At 41.0% G+C, this 19683-nt stretch overlaps 1 protein-coding gene across 5 annotated transcripts in view; it reads left to right on the top strand.

The window, feature by feature from the left end:
* The window catches only part of FRY (FRY microtubule binding protein), a 540327-nt gene that overhangs the window by 108714 nt on the left and 411930 nt on the right, over positions 1 to 19683 (top strand). For 2 of the 5 annotated variants that reach the window (XM_053920710.2, XM_053920708.2), the window contains exon 2: positions 14313 to 14485. Coding sequence is in view for 2 of the 5 variants with exons in the window: in XM_024580787.4 (XP_024436555.2) it covers positions 14281 to 14485 (205 nt within the window). In the remaining 3 variants the exon portion in view is untranslated. Of the gene's footprint in view, positions 1 to 14136; positions 14486 to 19683 lie in introns of those variants that run through there. The other 3 variants (XM_024580787.4, XM_053920704.2, XM_053920707.2) reach the window with 2 other exon arrangements.

Raw genomic sequence — 19683 nt, 5'->3', positions numbered from 1 at the left:
TTCAAAGTGTACTCTGGCCATTCTGTACAGAAGCCAGACCATTAATCCGGTCAGGTAGCATTATTATCTGTGATTCATTAAATTTTAAGTTCTTCAAACTCAGGAACTCTGTCCAATTCTTATATACCTACCTGCCCCACCTGGACTTAAAATTTTGTTATATGAAAGAGCTCAGTAAATGTACGTTGCATGGAGTGGAATGGAATTGCAGTAACTAACTTCCCTGGGCAGGCGTCCTGTTTGTGCCTCCACGAGCCCCGTTGTGTTCAGAGGTGAGTGCTTCCAGACGGGGAGTGCAGCTCCTTTCAAAGAGACACGATCCACTGTGGCAGACAGCAGAACCTTGGGGTCCACAGTCTCAGTGCCAGCCCCGCCCTTCTTTGCTCTTGCCTTTCCCCTTGGGGCTGTTTCCTTTGCCCAAATCTGTGTTGTTTCATTCGAAATCAAGAAATGTCGATTATATGCAATAGCACTGGAATTCTCTTCCCTTCCTCCTCTTTTTTGGTATAGCCAGAAAAAAAGTGACTTCCTCGTGATTATTTTGAAACTTACCCAAAGCAGTTGAGAGTCATGTCTGAACCATTTGTGAATCAAGAAAATCAGTCTTTTAATACTAGAGTCAAGTGTTCAGGCCTTATCCTGCCATGTCAGCCTTTTACCTAAATATTTCAGTTTGTCTTAAACTTTTCTTACTGTTTTTCTTTTTCTTTCCACCAGTCTTATGCTGATGTCAACTAGTTAGGTATTTGTTTGTTTAAGTGTATGAAAATATAACTCCCAGAGCCCAAAAATGCTTTCAAAAGTTGCCTGGACTCAGAAGATGCAATTCTGCTGCTACCCACCTTTGTTCCTGCTCTTAGTCCCAGGAGCCAGACTCTGCAGGATGCATGTCCCCAGGGCAAGGAAGAGGTGGCCCCAGTCACTCAGGAGGATGAACCTCCAGTTCCACAGCCCAGCAGACATTTACTGAGATCTCACTGTACACCAGGCACTGAGGTAGGCCCTGGGCTTACAAAGATGAGTAAGAAATGAGTTCCATTCCAGCAAGGGAGACTGAGGCAGAAGCCGATTAGTATCAAACAGTGCAGAAAATGCAGTGCTAGGCAGTTGTGCAGTGAGACTGGAGCACAGAGGGCCACCTAACTCAGCTCAAGAGAGCCTGAAAGTGTTTATTAATGGAGCCTGAGAATTGGGAGGTGTTAAGCTGTGGTGCAGGGAGCAGGGAAATAAACTAAGGGGTGAGGAGAGATGAGAAGAGGACTCCAGGAGGAGGGGGCAAAATGAACTGAGGCACGAACTGAGAAATGTCAGGAGCGGGGCACATGCAGGGAGGGCACTGCCACATGCGCTGAATGCTGCTGAACAGGTGGTGCAAAAAAGGTTCCTGAAAGAGATGAGTGTAAAGAAGTGAACCAGCACCAGGTTACAGAGGAAATGCTGGGTCTTGTCAAAGAGCCAGCAATAGAAATGGAGCTATCACTGCCCTTTCACTTGTAGGCTGTAGGGAGCCATTAAAACAATTTAAGCAGAAGAATGGCCTCGCCATTTGCCTTTTAGATGGAGCCATTTGGTACCAACCTTTAGGATATGTTTAGGGACAGAACACTAGAGTCAGAGAGAAAGCTATTGAAGAATCCAGGCAGGAGTTGACGGAGACTTGCATTAGATCAAGAGCGACAGGAATAGAAGAAACCACAGGTTCAAGGAGGTACAACTGGCAGCGCCTGGTAAGCAGTGTGTGTAGTGGTGCTCAGAGGCGGGAACTGAGAAAGTCCCAAGTTAGAAACTTAAGTGGCCAAGGAAATGCAGGAGGGGTAGCAACTTTGAGATCATGGTGATTTCAGTTCTGGATGTGTTGAATTTTGGGTGATTATATCCCAATGGAAACCCATCAGGTGGTTGGACCTAGGGGCCCAAATCTGAGGTGGTAGCATCAATTTGAGAATTAGAAGTAAATGAAAAACACACAGCCAGTATTTTAGAATGAGAACACGGATTGATTAAATATCCCTCAATTAACAGTACTTGTCTAAAAACCCCAGATTTCTTAGACATATGGGATAATGTTCTAGATGAACAGACACATACATAAATGTACATAGACATTGTTCCTCTCCCCAGCTAAGGATTAGTAAAATAATAAATACTCTATGAGTCACTGCATCAGAAGAGACGTTTTGCAAGGAATGTAGATAAAACAACATAAGCCAAAAACCACATACCTTCTCAAAAAAATAAAAAAGCAGTGCATGTAGAAAATTACAGCTTTGAATCTGTGTCAAGGAAGAGTATTTGACAGCTACAGGATATGGGAAGTTTCAAATGACTAACTTGTTTGGTTTGGAAGAAAGAATGTTCACAAAAAGTCACCAGAGAGCCTTTCATATCCGTAGTACCAAAGTCGTCATTGATACATTCTCACCACACTCACCCTAACAAACTATGTTTACCCAACCTTTCATTTCCCTCTAGTAAATATGCAACTGTACAAAATACTGCTTATTTTTACATTTAGATATTCATTAAAGTCATATTGATGTCTCAAAGTGAAAGTAAAATTGAGATGTTTTCTAAGGAAAAGAAGCCTCAGATACATGTGATATATATTACTTTCCAAAATGACAACTAAAACAGTATAGGGACTCTGGTATTAAGGGATTTAAAGAATTCTATTTCTTATGGTTCCTCTCCTGGAATGGCAGAAGAATAAACATCAGTAACAGTTGGTAAATATATTTTCAAGTCCAAATTACACTGAGAATTCCATGCTAATCTCTCCAAAACTCTAAAACTTTCCAAAATTCTCAACTGTTTCATTAATATAAACTTCATAAGAATTCTGTTTAATATGGAAAGGGAACTCAGAAAAACCACAGTGACATACTGGCCTTTCAGATCAATAGCAGGTAAAAATAAAGGCCTGACAAAGGTAGGGGTTCATCTTTTGAGAATTTCAGAGGAATTATTGTGGAAAAGTGGAAAACCACAAAATGATTTTTATTAAATTACTCATCAGACTTGTACATCTCTATAAAGACCAAAATGAAACCACAAGACACCACAGATGGAAAAACACTGACCTCGGTGATAGGATAGCGTTTCATGAAAGCAGTGCTAGAGCTGATCCTTAGTGGAGAAACTTGTTCAACAACAAGAAAAATACAGGTTTGTGTAGAACAGAGGGATTACTGACAGAGTGAGGACATTGTTGACTTCCAGTTATTTTCCGTCTACTTTGAGTACAATCTATAGAAAAATAGAAATTATATTTTAACTTCACTTGCCCCCTTCCAACAGTTGGGACATGCTGGAGAAGTAAAAACATATTTCATTAGTTGCCTGTATAAGTTTTAATTATAAAGACAACTCATTTGGCTTGTATTTGACTCCTCAGCCAGACATGAATTATTTGAAATTACTTTTCTCTGGTCCACCTTCATTAGCATATGTACAGGTAGTATACTTTGTACTGATCACATAGCACCAAATCCTATCCTACCTGTAGGGGAGGGGGATCTGGAGCTCAGTGAGTTGGACTTGAAGGCGTATCACAAACCTGTTCGGTTTCTCCCACTATGGTCTGCCACAGACCCCAAAGAGCCCATTAACAAATGGCTTTGGGTTAAGATAGCATTTTCCAAACTTTGTTTTGTAGAACATCAGGGCTAAAGGTTACTAATAGTTGTTACATGGGAAAAAATGGGAAAGAAACTTCCGTTTTCAACTAAGTTTGGCAAATGCTGGTTAAACAGAGTTAAGTAGGATTGGTTCTTTGCAGGCACCTCCAAGCACGTGGCACTGTTCCCTGGATGGATCCACGGGCTGGGAGCCAGCCCTGAGACTGAGCGAGCATGGGCAGTGGGCAGCAGGACAGAGCCAAAAATCTGGAACCAGCTGCGCCGCAATGTTAGTTAGCAGTGATTGTCTTGACTGGCGAGGTTATATAATTTTTTTCAGGTTCCTTTTATTTACTTTTTTGTGGTTTCCCAATATTCTGCAACAAACATGTATTTCCTTTGTAATCAAAAGAGTTAAAAAACAAGAATCTGAAATATGGAATTTTTTTGCAATTTAGCTGCTATGAAAATATTTGTCTTCCTTTATGTTGTAATTACTAATAGTATTAATATAACCAGCAAGAAGTTTGGATTTTGTGCAACAAACCAAAAATAGATCTTCTTCCAGAGTTTTCTTAAATCCCATCTCTTAGCTATTTATCATAAATTAGTAAATGTACAGTTATATTTTATAGGGAGTAGGAAGATGTTGCTTTGACATATAGGAAGATTTATTTCTGATACTTGGACCCATCCATACAAGCTTCTAGAATATGATAGAAAATAAATAACTTCTTTATCTAGAAAATGATTAAAACTAAACAGAAGAATGTATAGATAAACAGATAGATCTTTCTGAGATGATAGGGGAACCTGAGAGAATTGAAGTGGAGAATTAAGACCACCTTACCAAAGAAGATGGTCCCAAATTTTGGTAGTTTCCTGAAAGCTGTCTGGGAATCAATGGTGAGTAAACAAACATGGCACATTCTAAAATCTTGGGTAGAACACAGGCGCCTGGAATCTGGAGTTGGAATTTAATTTCTGGGCAGAGGAAAGAAAATGGTGGCTCCTGCCAACACCTGAGGATGGAGGCCCTGGAAGGACACTTTTCAATAGTCCTCATTTGATTCAGTTGCTTTTTTCTGGTCATAGAAAATGGCCCAGAAATGAGGGTGTGGCAAAAAATAAGCTTGGTTTAAAATGGATATAATGGTAGCATCACACTTGTGAGGGGAAACAAAATACTGCATGAAAAATGCTTAGCCCAGGACATGATGGGGGCTGCACAATAAATTACTATTATCAGCAGTAGATTAACAGACAATTTTTTTGCTATTTTTATATTGATTTCCAATTTCACTGGGTAGTGAGTGATAAGAGAATATTTCATATAGTAAGACAATATGAAACAAATTGGTATTTGGAGATTTGTTTTGTGGTACATGTTCATTTTTTTGCTACTCTAAATGCAATTGAAAAGACATTATTTTGGGATACAGAGTTCTCCATCCATTAGACCAGGCTTTTTTTATTGTTGACACTATTACAGATGTCCCCCTCTCCCCCTACCATTGCCCACCTCCACCCAGCCCCCACCCCTCCCTCTTCTGGCCTTCACCACACTATTTCCTGTGTCCATGGGCTATGCATATATGTTTTTGCCTAATCTCTTCACCTTCTTTTATCCAGTCTCATCATCCCCCCTCCCCTCTGAGATCTGTCCGTCTTTCATGTATCCATCCTCTGGTTATATTTTGTTGGTAAGTTTATTTTGCTCATTAGATTCCACATATAGGTGAGATCATTTGGTGTTTGTCTTTCTCTGACTGGCTTATTTCACTTGGCTTAATAATTTCCAGGTCCATTAATGCTGTCAAAAAGGATAAAGGTTCCTTCTTTTTTTTGCAGCTGCATAGAATTCCTTGCTGAACTCATTTATTAATTCTTGTAACTCTTTTGTTAGATTTTCTACATAGACAGTCATGTTATCTGCAAATAGTTTTACATCTTCCTTTACAATTTGGATGCCTTTTATTTATTTATTTTTTGCCCAGTTGTACTGGCTAGAACATCCAGTATAAAGGTAAACAGAAGTGGTGAGAGCAGACATTTTTGCCATGTTCTCAACCTTAGAGGGAAAGAATTCAGTCTTTCATCATTAAGTATGATATTATCTGTAAGTTTTTTAAAATATTTTGTTTATTTATTTTTAGAGAGGGGATAGGAGGGAGAAAGAGAAAGTAACATCAATGTGCAGTTGCCTCTCATGTGCCCCCTACTGGGGACCTGGCCCAAAACCCAGGCATGTGCCTTAGACTGGGAATCAAAGTGGCAACCCTTTGGTTCTCAGGCCAGCACTCAATCCACTGAGCCACACCAGCCAGGGCTGTGTAGTTTTTCATAGATGTACTTTATTAGGTTGAGGAAGTCTCCATTGGTTCTTACTTTGTTGAGTGTTGTCAAGAATACACCCTCTAATCAGATAGATTTTATTAAAGTGGCATTATAATGATAAAGGTAACTACTTCATTTGACAGAATAATACTTCCTGGCATTTATATGAATACATGTAATTTCTCAATGAAGTGTATATTATATACAAATTAGGATAAAACTATCTACCTTAGCATGTAACTATGACTTACTTAATTCACAAAATTCATTGGTAAAAGAAGCAAAAATTACTTCATTTACTTTTTAGATCAGAAAGTCAAGACACCAGGACAATAAATAGCTTTGTCCCAGGGAACAATGATTTTTATTTGTTTGTCCAAATACAAAATTTGTAAACTTAGATTTTTAGGTCAAGAAAACTTTTTTGAATACAAAAAAATCAAAAGAAACTTCTGAATACTATTCTTTCTGCTCCCATCCCAAACAGAGTTCCAGTCATGTGGGAAAAAGCAAAGGCTGGATCCAAGAGCCAAAACCAACAAAGTGAAATATCATGGAGGCCGCATAAAGGATCTCCGGTGCATTTCAGAAAGTCAGTTGTCCAGGTCCAGGATTGGGGAGACTATAGCAATGCCTGTATTAAAGTTTGGGGCTTTGATTGGTCAAACCACTAAACAGTAAGGAAATATGGCTGCAACAAAAGCTAAAGAAATCTTATGTTGCATTACTGGATGCCTAGTGTTTGTGTCAAGATGAGAACTAGCCTTATGATTGCCTGGACTGCTCAGTAAATCAGAGGTGTTCTGTCCAATTCTCAACAGCATTTTAAAGAGGGAAATGGGTTAACCAGTGGTAATTTATTAAGATTAAAAATGGGGAGGATGCCATTTCAAAGATGGAACACTTGAGGAACTGAGACTAGAAATGACCAGACTTACTGGGAGTCTAAACTGCCAGGGAAGAGATAACAGATGCTGCCACTGGGCAGTGTCAGCAAAGGTACAGGAGACGACACAGATGAAAAGATGTATAAGGGGTAAGCATGACATCATTCGGGCAGAGTAACTCCAAGGCCTACAGCTTGAGTCACAGGGTAAATGGTGATGCTATTGTAGTGAGATCAGAACTTTCAGGAGCTACAGGTTTGGGGAGTCAGTTTGTTCTTGCTGAGTTCCCACCAGAAATGTTTGGTGTGCAATTGAATATACAGATCTAGAACCCGGTGAAGAAGTTTGGGACGGGGCTTAGACTTAGCCATCACTGACACACAGGTGAAAGTTGCAATCATAGGTAAGAATGACTGCTGAGTGCCATCTCAGTGACAGCAGTCACTTGACAACCTGGTTTTGGCAATCACATTTCTGAGATTGTACTGTCTAGTATTGGGGCCAAATTTTCTAAAGCTTTAATTCTTTTATGAATGTAATTTTTAGTTCAATCCTTTAAACAGAATAATGACAACAAGGACAATCCATCCTACCTCTCATTGACCATGTGAATGTGTCAACCATAGTATAGAGAGGGAGATTTACTTATATTGCGCCCTCTCGTCAAAATGCTCCATGGCAAGCCCAGAAAAATGTGTCCTTAATCCCTACCTGAATTTGAGAAAAGGCCATTCTGCTCAGACTTGCAAAATTCAACAAGGAGGAATGCGAATGTAAATGAAGTTGAATTTCAAGCCATTAAGATCTGGTTCTAAAGCTTTTTTTTTTTTAATTTATTTTTTTTAAGGTAATGTCTGCTTCAACAAATCTCTGTATCACAGATTCTGGGATAAATAAAGGTGATTCAGGAGAAGAGTTACTGGAGTCAGGTTTTTAAAATGTCTTTTTACATTTTGTTAGAAATTACCAAATTGTTTGAAAGCTTGGAGCCAGTTTTTTAATATAAATTTTTTAAAATAGGTGTCTTCTATATGTTTAATTGTGATGTTTAAAAAATAGAGAATAATGCCAATTTATGGTTTTTCCTTCAGTCCTGTTTCCAGGATGGCTCGATCTTGTTTCTTCAATGTCTGTACGTTCACGTGATATAACACTTGGTGCGGCTATGGGACTGCTGTCCTTGTCACGTTATGGACATTGGTGTCATGTCATATCTCCCCCCATTTGCCTTGTGAACTTGCTTCTTTCCTCTGAAACAAGTTCTTTCTTTCCCATCCCCATCTCCTCGGGAAGAGTTGACTAAGGAGTGTTTTTGTGTCACCTCTACACAGATAAGTCACTCAGCATGGCAATAGCTAGTTTGTTATAGATCTGCTGCCTTCCAATGGATAGGATCTTGAGAGCAGCAACCTTGCTTGGACTTAGCATGGTGCCAGACACATAGTAGATGCTCAATAAATGGGCTTACCAAAGAGAAGAAGCAAAGGGTAGAGGAAAGAAGGAGGTGCTTGTAAGGATCACCTGAAGAATATGAGCAGAAGGGACCTGAGACATAGGTGGAAAAACAGGAGATAATAGTATATATCACAGAATCCAAAGGAGCAGAGAACTTTAATAGGAAAGGCTGGTCATTAGTGTTAATAGCTATCGAGAGCCAATGAGATAAGTTCTGAAAATCTTTGTTGTAGTTTTAGGAACTGAGGAAAGATTTCTTCAGCCATAATCACACTTGAGATAACACTGCAGGTGTTGTTTCCAACCCCACGCAAAGATGTGCTGGAGAGGAGAGGTGGCAAGTGACCTCTGGAGACATATACCAATGGAGCAGCTTGACGCAGTGATATCCATCTTCTCACATTCTATATAATTATTTTTTTCCTGGTGGCAAACTGTTTAAAAACTGAATAAAGAGTTCAAAATTAAAAAAAAAAATTTTCAGGCTTTTCAGTACAGCAGAGTCAAATTGAGATTTGGAAGCTCATTTGGTGAATCCTAACACGGATGAAATCTTCCTGGTGGCTCATTTCTTGGAAGATGATAATGAGAAAGATGGTCACAGTTGTAAAATTGTATAATTTAAACCTGCATCTTTCTCACAAAAAGCAAAATTATTCAGTCATGGTATTTGAAAACTACCAAAATTAGCAAGGAGATCATAGCTGCAAAGTAAGGAAATGTGTCCCTATGGTATATTTGAAAATTCTAAGAAAAAGAACACAGTGTCTTACCAACAGAAAGAATAAAATGTTCATGAGATGGTAATACCAGGTAATATAAAATATGCAACTTCTTGAAGGATAAGGAATTAGACTAATTTAGAAAAGATTAATACATTGGGTTTTTAGAAGAATAGAGACTTTTAAAACATAATGATTTTTTAAAATTACAGTAATAGAAAACAAAATTCCGTATTTAAAATTACTTAATTATGCTATCAGTTTTGAGGAATCCTCTTAGACCACAGCCCAATATCATCATTCATTTGACTGCCTGAAAAAAAAATGAGATTCCACTTTTGGCTGTTACTATAAAGAGGGTTGGGTAGACTTAACATTGCAATCTATGAATATTCTTTTTTAGATCAAACCAAGCAAAATTTCCTATGGTTGATTATCATTCACACTGTCTGCCAATTTAAATATTTTGAAAGGAAAGTTTACTTTTTTCATGTTCACAGATTTAATACTACTTTTAAATAAATATTGTTCTTTGTTTTCATTGCCTTACAATTGTAATAATAGCAAATTCATGTTATTCCCACTTTTCTCTTTAAGGAAATGTATTAAATGAGCTAAATTAATATCTGATTATATTCCCCGTGAGAGGAGAATGAGTTGGAGCAGGAGAGGGACTAAAATGAGCATATCAGGAACCCTCCAGCCCTCTCTTACATCATTTAATTTTTAGAAGTTCATGGGATTAAAGTTACCTCTACAATAGGGTAGGGGTTTTTTTCTTAATTAAAATTTAAATTTCAGGAAAATATAATACTTTAATTAAGTGCATTTTAATATGAAAAACCTCAACATGGGCAGTTTATTATTAAAGCAAAAATCTGAATTCTCCTTTTGCCTTTTCTCCCTTTCTACCCATGAACACTTACAGGCCTGCTGACAGCTCAGTCACGTGTGCAGGCTGAGGTGGGTCGTGGGACCACTCCTCAGTCCCACTGATGATGCAGCAGGAATCTACTTCAACCCAGTAATTGTTCTAGGGAAATAGACAAATACTTCTCTATTTCTTTTAGATTTTATATATGTTTAGTAATGTAGACTTCTGGTCAAGATGGAGGCATAGGTAGACATGTTTCACATCCTCACGCAACCACAGAGAGAATTACAACTAAACCTCAAAACAAATAACACCCAGAACTGTCAGAAAATTGAACTCTATGGAAGTCTGACAACCAAGGATTTAAAGAAGCCATATTCACCCAGACAGGTAGGAGGGGCGGAGATGCAGATACAGTCAAAGAGGCAAGGAGATGTGGGGTGATGCAGAGACGTGGCAGTGGTGGCAGAATGGCTGGTCCTGCATTCATGTGTGGTGGATAGAAATCAGGAAAGATACTTCAGGAGCTAGCGATCCCAGCCCCACGCAGGCCAGACCACACAGCCCAGGGTTCCAATGCCGGGAAGATAAATCCCCATAAATTCTGGCTATAAAAACCAGTGGGGGTTGGGGCGGCGAAAAAAACTGACAGATTTTCAAGAGATTCTGCCTAAAGGGTCCTCACAGTCTTAGATCATAAGCAATCTACTCACTCTGGGATTCAGCAGCAGGGCAACAGCTGGAAAGGTGCCAGTTGCATACAGGGAGTGGGTGAAGTGATTGGAAATGGGGCGAGTGCCAGGCAAACCTCCAGAAGCCAGGCAGTGGCACGGTCCCCTCTCCAAGCCCTCCCCTCACAAAGAGAGTCCCAAACAAAGTGGTGAAGTGGGTTGCCCCATGCTGGTAATTACATAAGGCTCTGCCTCACACAATTTACAGGTGCCTTTGCTACAATAGGCCATGCTACTAAGACAGGGAGTCAAAGAAGCAAACACAGGGAGGCTGCCTCATTGAAGGGACAAAGAAATATGGCCCAAATGAAGGAACAGAACAAAACCCCAGAAAAAGAACTAAACAAAATGGAGATAACCAACCTATCAGATGCAGATTCAAAACACTGGTTATCAGGATACTAAAAGAACTCATTGAGTATGGCAACAACATAAAGGAAGAAATGAAGGTTACACTACATGAAAAAAAGAAAAATCTATAGGAAACCAACAGTGAAGGGAAGGAAGCTGGAATTCAAATTAATGGTTTGAAACATAAGGAAGAAATGAACATTCAACCAGAACAGCAAGAAGAAACAAGAAAAATGAGGATAGTATAAGAACCCTCTGGAACATCTCCAAATGTGACAACATCCAAATCATAAGGATGCTAGAAGGAAAAGAGGAAGAGCAAGAAATTGAAAACTTATTTGAAAAAATGATAAAAGAAAACTTCCCCAATTTGGCAAAGGAAATGGACATACAAGTCCAGGAAGCAGAGACTCCCAAACAAGTTGGACACAAAGAGGACCACACCAAGATATACCATAATTAAAATGCCAAAGGTTAAAGATAAAGTCTTAAAAGCAGCAAGAAAAAAACAGAGAGTTACCTACAAAGGAGTTCCCATAAGACTGTCAGCTGATTTATCAACAGAAATTTTGCTGGCAAGAAGGGACTGGCAAGAAGTATTTGAAGTCATAAAAAGCAAGGACCTACAACCTAGATTACTCTATCCAGCAAAGCTATCGTTTAGAATACAAGGGCAGATAAAGTGCTTCCCAAACAAGGTAAAGCTAAAGGAGTTCATCATCACCAAGCCCTTATTATTTGAAATGTTAAAGGGATTATCTAAGAAAAAGAAAAAGATCAAAACTATGAACATTAAAATGGCAACAAATTCACAACTATCAACAACTTAATCTAAAAAAATAAACTACACAAACCACCAGAACAAGAACAGAATCATAGCTTTGGAGATCATTTGGAGGGTTATCAGCTGGAAGGGGGAGGGGAGAGAATGGGGGAAAAGGTGCAGGGAATAAGAAGCATAATTTGTAGGTACAAAATAGACAGGGGGATGTTACGAATAGTATAGAAAATGGAGAAGCCAAAGAATCTAGATGCACAACCCATGGACATGAACTAAGGAGGGGGATTGCTAGAGGGAAGGGTGGACTAGGAGGAGGGGGGCAAAGGGGTAAAAATTGAGACAACCGTAATAGCATAATCAGTAAAACATATTTAAAAAACAATGCAGCATGATGTTATAATTTAAAGCATGGACTTGACCATGGGCCTTGGAGTCAGGTAAACTTATCTTCAGACCTTCTCCCCCAATTTCTAGATATTTGACCCAATGCCTCAGTGTGACGTCTAGGACAGGGTGATTAGGAAGAGTTAGAAGGTATTGCAGGTCAAAGGCTGAACACAGAACCTGGCCAGCATGAAACATGGAATAAATGATGGCTGTTATTATAATACATTCCAGATTCGTAAATACTGCACTCTGTGCTTCCAGCCAGTCCCCTGAAGACAAAGACAAAATCACCTGTGCACTCCGCGCAGCTGTACCTGTTGCTCATTGTGTGTGCTAATGACACGTTTCCTCTGAGACTCCCATTTCCTATCATATACACTGTTATCTAGGCCCAGGGTGACACTGTGAAATAGGAAAAAAATAGTTCCTAAAGAGCTCCCCCTCCTGCTTGTTACTGCTGTATTTTGTGTCCTTCTATTTGAAACTTAAACACTGTTCTTGAGAATTCAGTTATTAATTTTTTTCTATTATTAAATCATTACCTCAAACTCTAAAAATACTTTTTATTTCTTTACTAGAAAAAAATGTATTTTCATTAAGATAAGGGAGATTTGAGCAGTCTCATGGGCTTTTAAAAAGTTTTGTACAAGCCACTTGTTTTGAAACTTAGGGTACATTTCAACTTTATAAAATAGTTCTAAGTCCTGTGAGAAAAACCATGTAGGTGTTTCTCAGCATTAATAAGATAACCCAATAATCTAATTAGGTAAATACAATTGCTGTGTGGTAATTATGATTGTTGGGTTATAATGACAACCCTAATGTTGACACTTTGTTAAAAAAAATGCTTTTGAGAAAATGTGTTGTAGTTTGAAGACCTGTTGCTGAAGAATAAGAGAATAAAGACTGAAAACTCTCTTGGTATGGAAGTGTATCATTAATTAGGTAAAGAGACCTAATCCCTACATTTTAATAAACACTAAAACCTACTTGGCATCCAGGAAACCAAAGTAAACAGTGATTTCTGAACCAATCCCTGCATCCTTTACGATGTTCTGTAGGTACTGATCCCAAGCGCTGGGAAGAGAAAAAGCAGGTCTTTCTCTTCTGTGAGAGTGGGGTGGAGGGTGGGAAGGGAGGGGCGGGGTTGGGCAGAGTCGGGTGAGAGAGAACAGAGCCCTGGGGCAAGGCTGCAGAGGATAAATGGGTTAAGATTTCTGCACAGTTTAAGAAAAGACTGAAACATTTCCCCATAAACAGAGCAAGAGAGTAGGGAATAAAGGAAGAAAACATGTGACTGGTCAAGGTGGTAAATGCAGGTTTTAATCAGAGCACCAAAGCCATGACCATTTGAGTGGAAAGCCAGGCAGAAGCTGGCAAGGATAACAACGTCCACTTTGTGTTTGTTGACTGGAGGCCGGCATCATGGTCAGGGTCACAGCTTGTTTGCTAGACCTCTGACTTGGCGGCCAGACAGCTGGCCACCCTCAGGCAGGTAGAGCACAGGATGGAGGGGGTGTGGCTGTGAGGTTCCCGGCACTGCTGCCGGACGCCGCCCAGCGGTTCCTTCCTGATCATCACCTACCATCTCTTCTCTCCAGCCAGCTTCCTGTCTGCTGCCTGCCAAATAAGGAATTTAATGAGGACGGATGTGTGTTCTGTGTATGTAGTTTGGAACAAAAGTTATGAGGGTGTGTAAAAATGTTTCTTGAAAACTTTAAAATCTGTAAGAGTTTGGAAGCAAAGAATGAGACCTACAATTTGCATAGGTATTCATTCTTAAGGCGCAAGTGGTGTTTGCTTTATGACACTGCATCAATAAAACAGAAATTTCTCCCAGCAACCATTGCCCCGCTTTACTGTGTCTGCCAGAGCTGGGAAATGGGGCCACACCTGCTCTATTCCCCGGATGAATTTTTGCATCTCTCCTCCCCTGTGCTGTTAAGTGTTGAAAGGAGGGGCCACTTAGTAATTCTACACCTGTTCAAGTCCACGCCTATCAACTCCTTGAGCTTCCCAAACAAGTGTGGGGCAAAGCATGAGGACGTCTGAACCTGGGTGGAGATGGCCCTGGCCGCTGCTGGCTCTGGCTCTGGCTCTGCAGATTTTTGTTAAGCGTCCCTAATGTTTGTCCTGCAATGGCAGTTGATGACAGCAATTTGTATTCCAGAACCAAGAACAAGCTGCAATCAGCTCAAAACGATTACAAGTCATCAAGACGGAGTAGTCTGCCACCTGAACTACTACTAGGGCATGATGCTAGAGGAAGACTTCAAAGAAACGTTAAAAACTTGGAACCCATTCACCTGAGGCGCCCGAAAAAGAGACCATCCATATTTCCAGGTAGGAATTGCTACGTTTATGCCTGCTGATTAAAAAAAAAACAAAACATACAAGGCCTGTATTTTATTTGTTACCATCAGACATGTTCCATTTAAAATTAACTTGGGACACATTTCAGAGTTTAAAGTAGCCAAATCAACATGTTTGAATGTAAAAAATAGAGTGATTTTTCTCCCTGAAAGCACCCCCACCCCCATGCCTTTTCTTTTATTTTCCTAACATCTTTAAGGGTCTGTGAATAGGCAGCTGTGTCATTACTTGTCAGGAGCAGGTTTGCTTGCAGTCCTTCAGAATTCCCTGCTGCCTTTCATTCGTTGGCATTTTTTCTTTATTTTGCAAGATTATTGGATTGTTGAGTGAAGTTGATGTTTGTATGCCCCAGAAATTAACACCATTAAATATTCGAATGCATGCTTCAAATTCCTGTCTTGCATCGGAGCCTAAAAACTTTGGTAGAAAAGAGCTCAGTCAAACAATGTGGATGGTGAAATGCAGGAGAGCTCAGAGGCCTCACTGCTTTTAATGTTGATGAAGGGACTCTGATGTCTGATTTAGATGTCCCTGCCTGGGTGGTTCAGACCTGGAGATGGTGTAAGGTGCCTGTGACAGCCTGCTCTTCCTGAGGGATCACTGAAGAATATGAATTTAGTCAACCTGATTTCAATAGTGTTTGCATGGGAATTTCCTGGAGAAACTGGAAGTGGCTTTTTTGTTATGATTAATTGGTTTATCAGAGTCTTCAGGGAGGATAGATTAGAACCAACTGCTGAAAGCTAGCTCTATGGTGGTAGAAAAGGAAAAAAAAATTGATCAGGTTTTACTTCATAAAAATGGTATTGACTCCCCTGACAGCTGAGTCTTTGCATTGCTTTAGAAAATAGCTGGGAGATGATTTAGAAATATGGGGCTCAAGGCCACAACCTGAAAATTACACTGCTTAAGGAAGCTGTTGTTTCATGAATTTCTTTTTGGTTCAGTAATGTTGCCCTGATGTCAAACTCCTCTGCGCAGGGGGGGGGGGGCTGCGGGGGGGGGGGGGCGGGGAGCAAGGCCCAGACTGGCAGGGGCCAGTGGTGTGAGAGTGTGAGTGTGTGAGTGTGTGAGTATTCTGGGGGAGAAGGAAGGGCTGCTGTGATATGGAAAATGCTACAAGGGGGATGGAATATTTACATGTCTCCAGTATCTCAGAACAGTTGCCTTCTGTCTGTGCTCTTTGATCTGCAAGCCTAGAAGCATCACACCTCCAGTTGGTTCCCTAGCACTTCAGGAACCTTCTTCCAGCCCTGTTCTTCACCTGCTGTGCTTTCTTCTCTCCCTTTATTCTTTGGGTTAATATATCTGGATCTATGTATGTATGATTCTTCTGCTCTTCTCCACCACCAAGCCTCACTCCCAGCCCTCATGAGGGCTTCTCCTTTCCAACCAACCAGATTCCAGGACACTTCACTTCCTCCAGCAACAGTTCCCATTTTGTCCTCACTTTAAAATCACCTAGCTCTGGGCTGTAAGCTACAGTCACAGAATTGTGAGAAGACCTGTTAGCTTGAACTTCACACAGGTTATGCTTTGTAAGATCTTGAATTGTCATGATTAATGTAACAGGGTGGAGTGTGAAGAGAGCATTGGACTTAGGGGAGCTGAGTTCTAGTGTAGACTGTGTCCCTAAATGGCTGTGTGCGTTTTCTAAGCCACCTCACTGATGCGTGTTGCCTTCAAGCACATTATTTATTTCTGCGTATTTCTGACCCCCTGTCCTTTCCTTGGGAACAGCAACAGGAGATGGCTCTTACCATCTTTCTCCCAGCCTCTCTGCCAGGGTCTTCAGCTGACAAACTTGAGAGTCACCTGCCAGAGTATGAATACTACTGGCTGCTTGATTTTCTCCTTCAGCGAAGCCTGACTCCATTGTCACTCAGGTTGCATGAATTTCTTTCTAGAGTGGCTGACTTAGAAATGCCACTGGCCTGCAAATCCTAAACATCAACTGTGAGCAGAAATGTGGGTAGATTGTAAGAAGCGTTTCCCATTTTATACTGCTATGTAGTTCCACCTGAGGGTCAGAGAAATTAAATTGCAACTCACAATAATAACTGACGAAACTAGGCCTGAGCCCTGGGTCATTGCACTACAGCACTGAAGCTGCTTCCCTCACTTAGGTTGCACCCCATCGTCATCTGTTATCCTTGCAGGAGAAACTCCCAGAAATTCGGCTCTTCTCGGTGCAGTAAAGAACTACAGATAAGCAAGTGTATTAGTGTGCAAGCAGGGTTTATTGGTGATATGTTCTCATGGAAGAGAATGGGCCTTGCTGAGGTCAGGGAGAAAGACAAGGGCAGGAGTGGCAAGAACAAGGATGGCCAGGGGCCAGGCAGCCAGAGAGAGAGCCGAGAGGGAGCCCTTTGTTCTAAGGACTTATGTAGTTGGCAGGATAGGGGTGAAGAAGTTACATACTGATTGACAGGGAAAGGTGGTGCCAACTTTCGGTGGGGGCGGGGGCACGAATACCCAAAGGTGTTAATGGGCTTCTTCCTTTGGGCACTATTGGCCCTTTCCTGCCTTACAGGCCTTGGGACGAAAGCACAGTTTCAAAGGCCTTCTTTCCCAGATAGTGGAAACCATACATAGAATTTCAAGCACTGCCCTCCTCCCATGTTAGTATGGTATTTCCTGTGATGTTGTAACACCTGGCAAGATTACTAGACCAGGCTCAGGACAGCTGAGTTAGTGGGTGAGACATGTCTCCCTCCTCCTCCCTGCCTTTGTTTGCTATCTGTCCTACCTGACATCATTTGTCTGAAGAGATTCGAGCCTGGAGGACATGTCAGTGTTCCAATATGCATTTGTCTGGACCCTCACATGCACACAGACAATTTTATCCTGCACCTCAAACCTCATATTTTCAATCCCATGCTGAATGACTGATTGGTTGATCAATTCACCCATTTACTCACTCCATTCATTCATTCATTCATGAAATATTCATTCTGTCCTGAACTGTGTTAGGAATAGACCTTCAAGAATCCAGCTACATATTACTCTTCTGTTCTTATCTCCCATTTTTCTTTTTTAAGAGCCATTGCACCGTGAGGATAGTTACACAAACTTGTTTGCATCATTCCCTTACTTAGAATTCTTCAGCGGTTACCATTGTGCTTGGAATAAAGTTCAGACTGTATAATGCGAAGTACAAGAGACTGCATAATCCGCCACTGCTTCCATCCCTAGCCCCATCTGTTAGCACACCTTCCCCTCACGTCCTCATAAACTCAGCCAGCTTCAGATCCCTGTGGCCCAACATGTGTGCTCTTCTAGGGCAGGTGCTATATACCCTGCCTGCAGAGCTTCACCTCTCTAATTCCTACCTTGGCTTCAGGGGTCAGCTCAACATTCCTACTTCTAGGAAGTTTTTCTGACCTCCACATCTGGGCTAGGTCCATTCTGTGTCCTTCTCGTAACACCCAGACTTTATCACACTTTATTGTAATTGTCTCTGTGTCTGTATCTCTCACCTACCAGTGAATCAGGGACCATATCAGTCTTGTTAACCATTGTATCCCTAGTACCTGTCACAATGCCTGGCACACAGTATGTGCTCAATAAATATTTATTATTTACTCAAATTGTGCTAAACTGAATTAACTCTTGGCATAGCTTGTATGCTCTGCCTTCTTCCAGACTATTTGTGCTATTCTCAGTCACCACACACACACTCACACACACACACTCACACATGCTCACGCTCACGCTTACGCTCCTGCATTCCTATTGTGCCCTTCCATTTTCTACCTTACCTGTAAGGCCCAATTCAAGTCTTCTGACTTGTGCAGCCACCCAGTGTTCCACTTCCATCGTCTTGGAATTCTTTCTCTATTATGCCAGCACCTCTTGGCCTCAGTGCTGTATAAGCTGTAACACAGAATCCTACCTAGGATTGTGTTCAATTGTCTTAGGTTGTACATGGATTCTGTGGTCACTTTGTCACTCCGGTGCAACTCTTAAGTTTTTGTTTGTATAGAAACTCTTTGAAAAGATGGGCTATATCTTATATGTCCTGGAAAGGCCCAATTGTTTAGGAGGAGGAATTTGCACATAGTAGGTATTCAGTTAACTTCTGGTAGTTTATTAACTAATTTGCTGTGCAGTTGTGTCCACCCTGTAGGGCCTGTCTGATTGTAGCTCCAGGAAAGAGCTAGTTGGCCAATAGAGACTGTCAAAGGAGAAGGTTTTACACTGACTTTCATCATTACAAGAACTCTTGGTGGGGAAAGTGCAGGTATCCCTGGTCTCGGTGCAGTTCATCCATTGAAAAGTGTGTTGAGATTATGCCATATGCCTGGAACTATTCTAGACCTTGGTGGAGAGCAGAGGGTAAGGCAGCATCTGATCTAGGCTGTTGGGAATTTTCCTGTCAGGGTGCTTGCCCGTTGTGCAACTCAACAAATACCTTTTGGATACAGGGATGAAGGATCACCATACTGACAACAATGAATTTTTAAAATATAACTGATATATTTAAAAATCATACTTTTACAAAAACATAAAAACCCAACACTTGGTATTCCATTAAAGAAATCTCAACAATTGGATGGTAGTTGGAGCCGTGCAGTGGAAGTACTCCAGCCTCAGGTCTCCCAGGCCTGGTGTTAACAGTAACTGTCTCTGCAGCGGGCAGCAGCCCGGTTTCCCCTCCTCCTGAAAGACTTGCAGCAGCTCCATAGCAGTGGGCTCAGCCCAATTACAGAAAACAAAGCGAAGAGAGAGAAGCAGTCCTAACACACACCATAGTCACGGGCATATTGGATGACAGTGAGCACCATCTACACCTGGAAGAAAGCAGGGTTCAGGTGCCCAATACACTGGGTGGGCTGTGCATTCAGCACTCTTAAGCAAGCAAGTTGTGTATTCAATAATACAGTTCTTAAAATACCCTACCGATTTTACAGTCATCTGTTGTGAAAAGCAAGGAGCCATCTGCTCTGAGGAAACAGGCAGCCGCACGGACTTCCTTGCTGTTTAGTCAGGGGACAGGCATAGCGAGGACTGCTCAGAGCCAGGAGGAGCAGGGGGTTCTGGCCAGAACTCACATGGCAGATACGCAGCGTGGAGGTTAACCGTGATTCTCGTTGCAACTGAGTTCTCTTCGCAAGGCATTTTTTTCAAATCCAATCTAAAAAATGTTATTTAAAATCATTAGGTAT

The sequence above is a fragment of the Desmodus rotundus genome, chromosome 3 (genome assembly GCF_022682495.2).
Source record: "Desmodus rotundus isolate HL8 chromosome 3, HLdesRot8A.1, whole genome shotgun sequence".
Classification (NCBI taxonomy): domain Eukaryota; kingdom Metazoa; phylum Chordata; class Mammalia; order Chiroptera; family Phyllostomidae; genus Desmodus; species Desmodus rotundus.
Note: the sequence above shows the minus strand (reverse complement) of the source record. Positions and strands in the feature narration are given on the sequence as shown.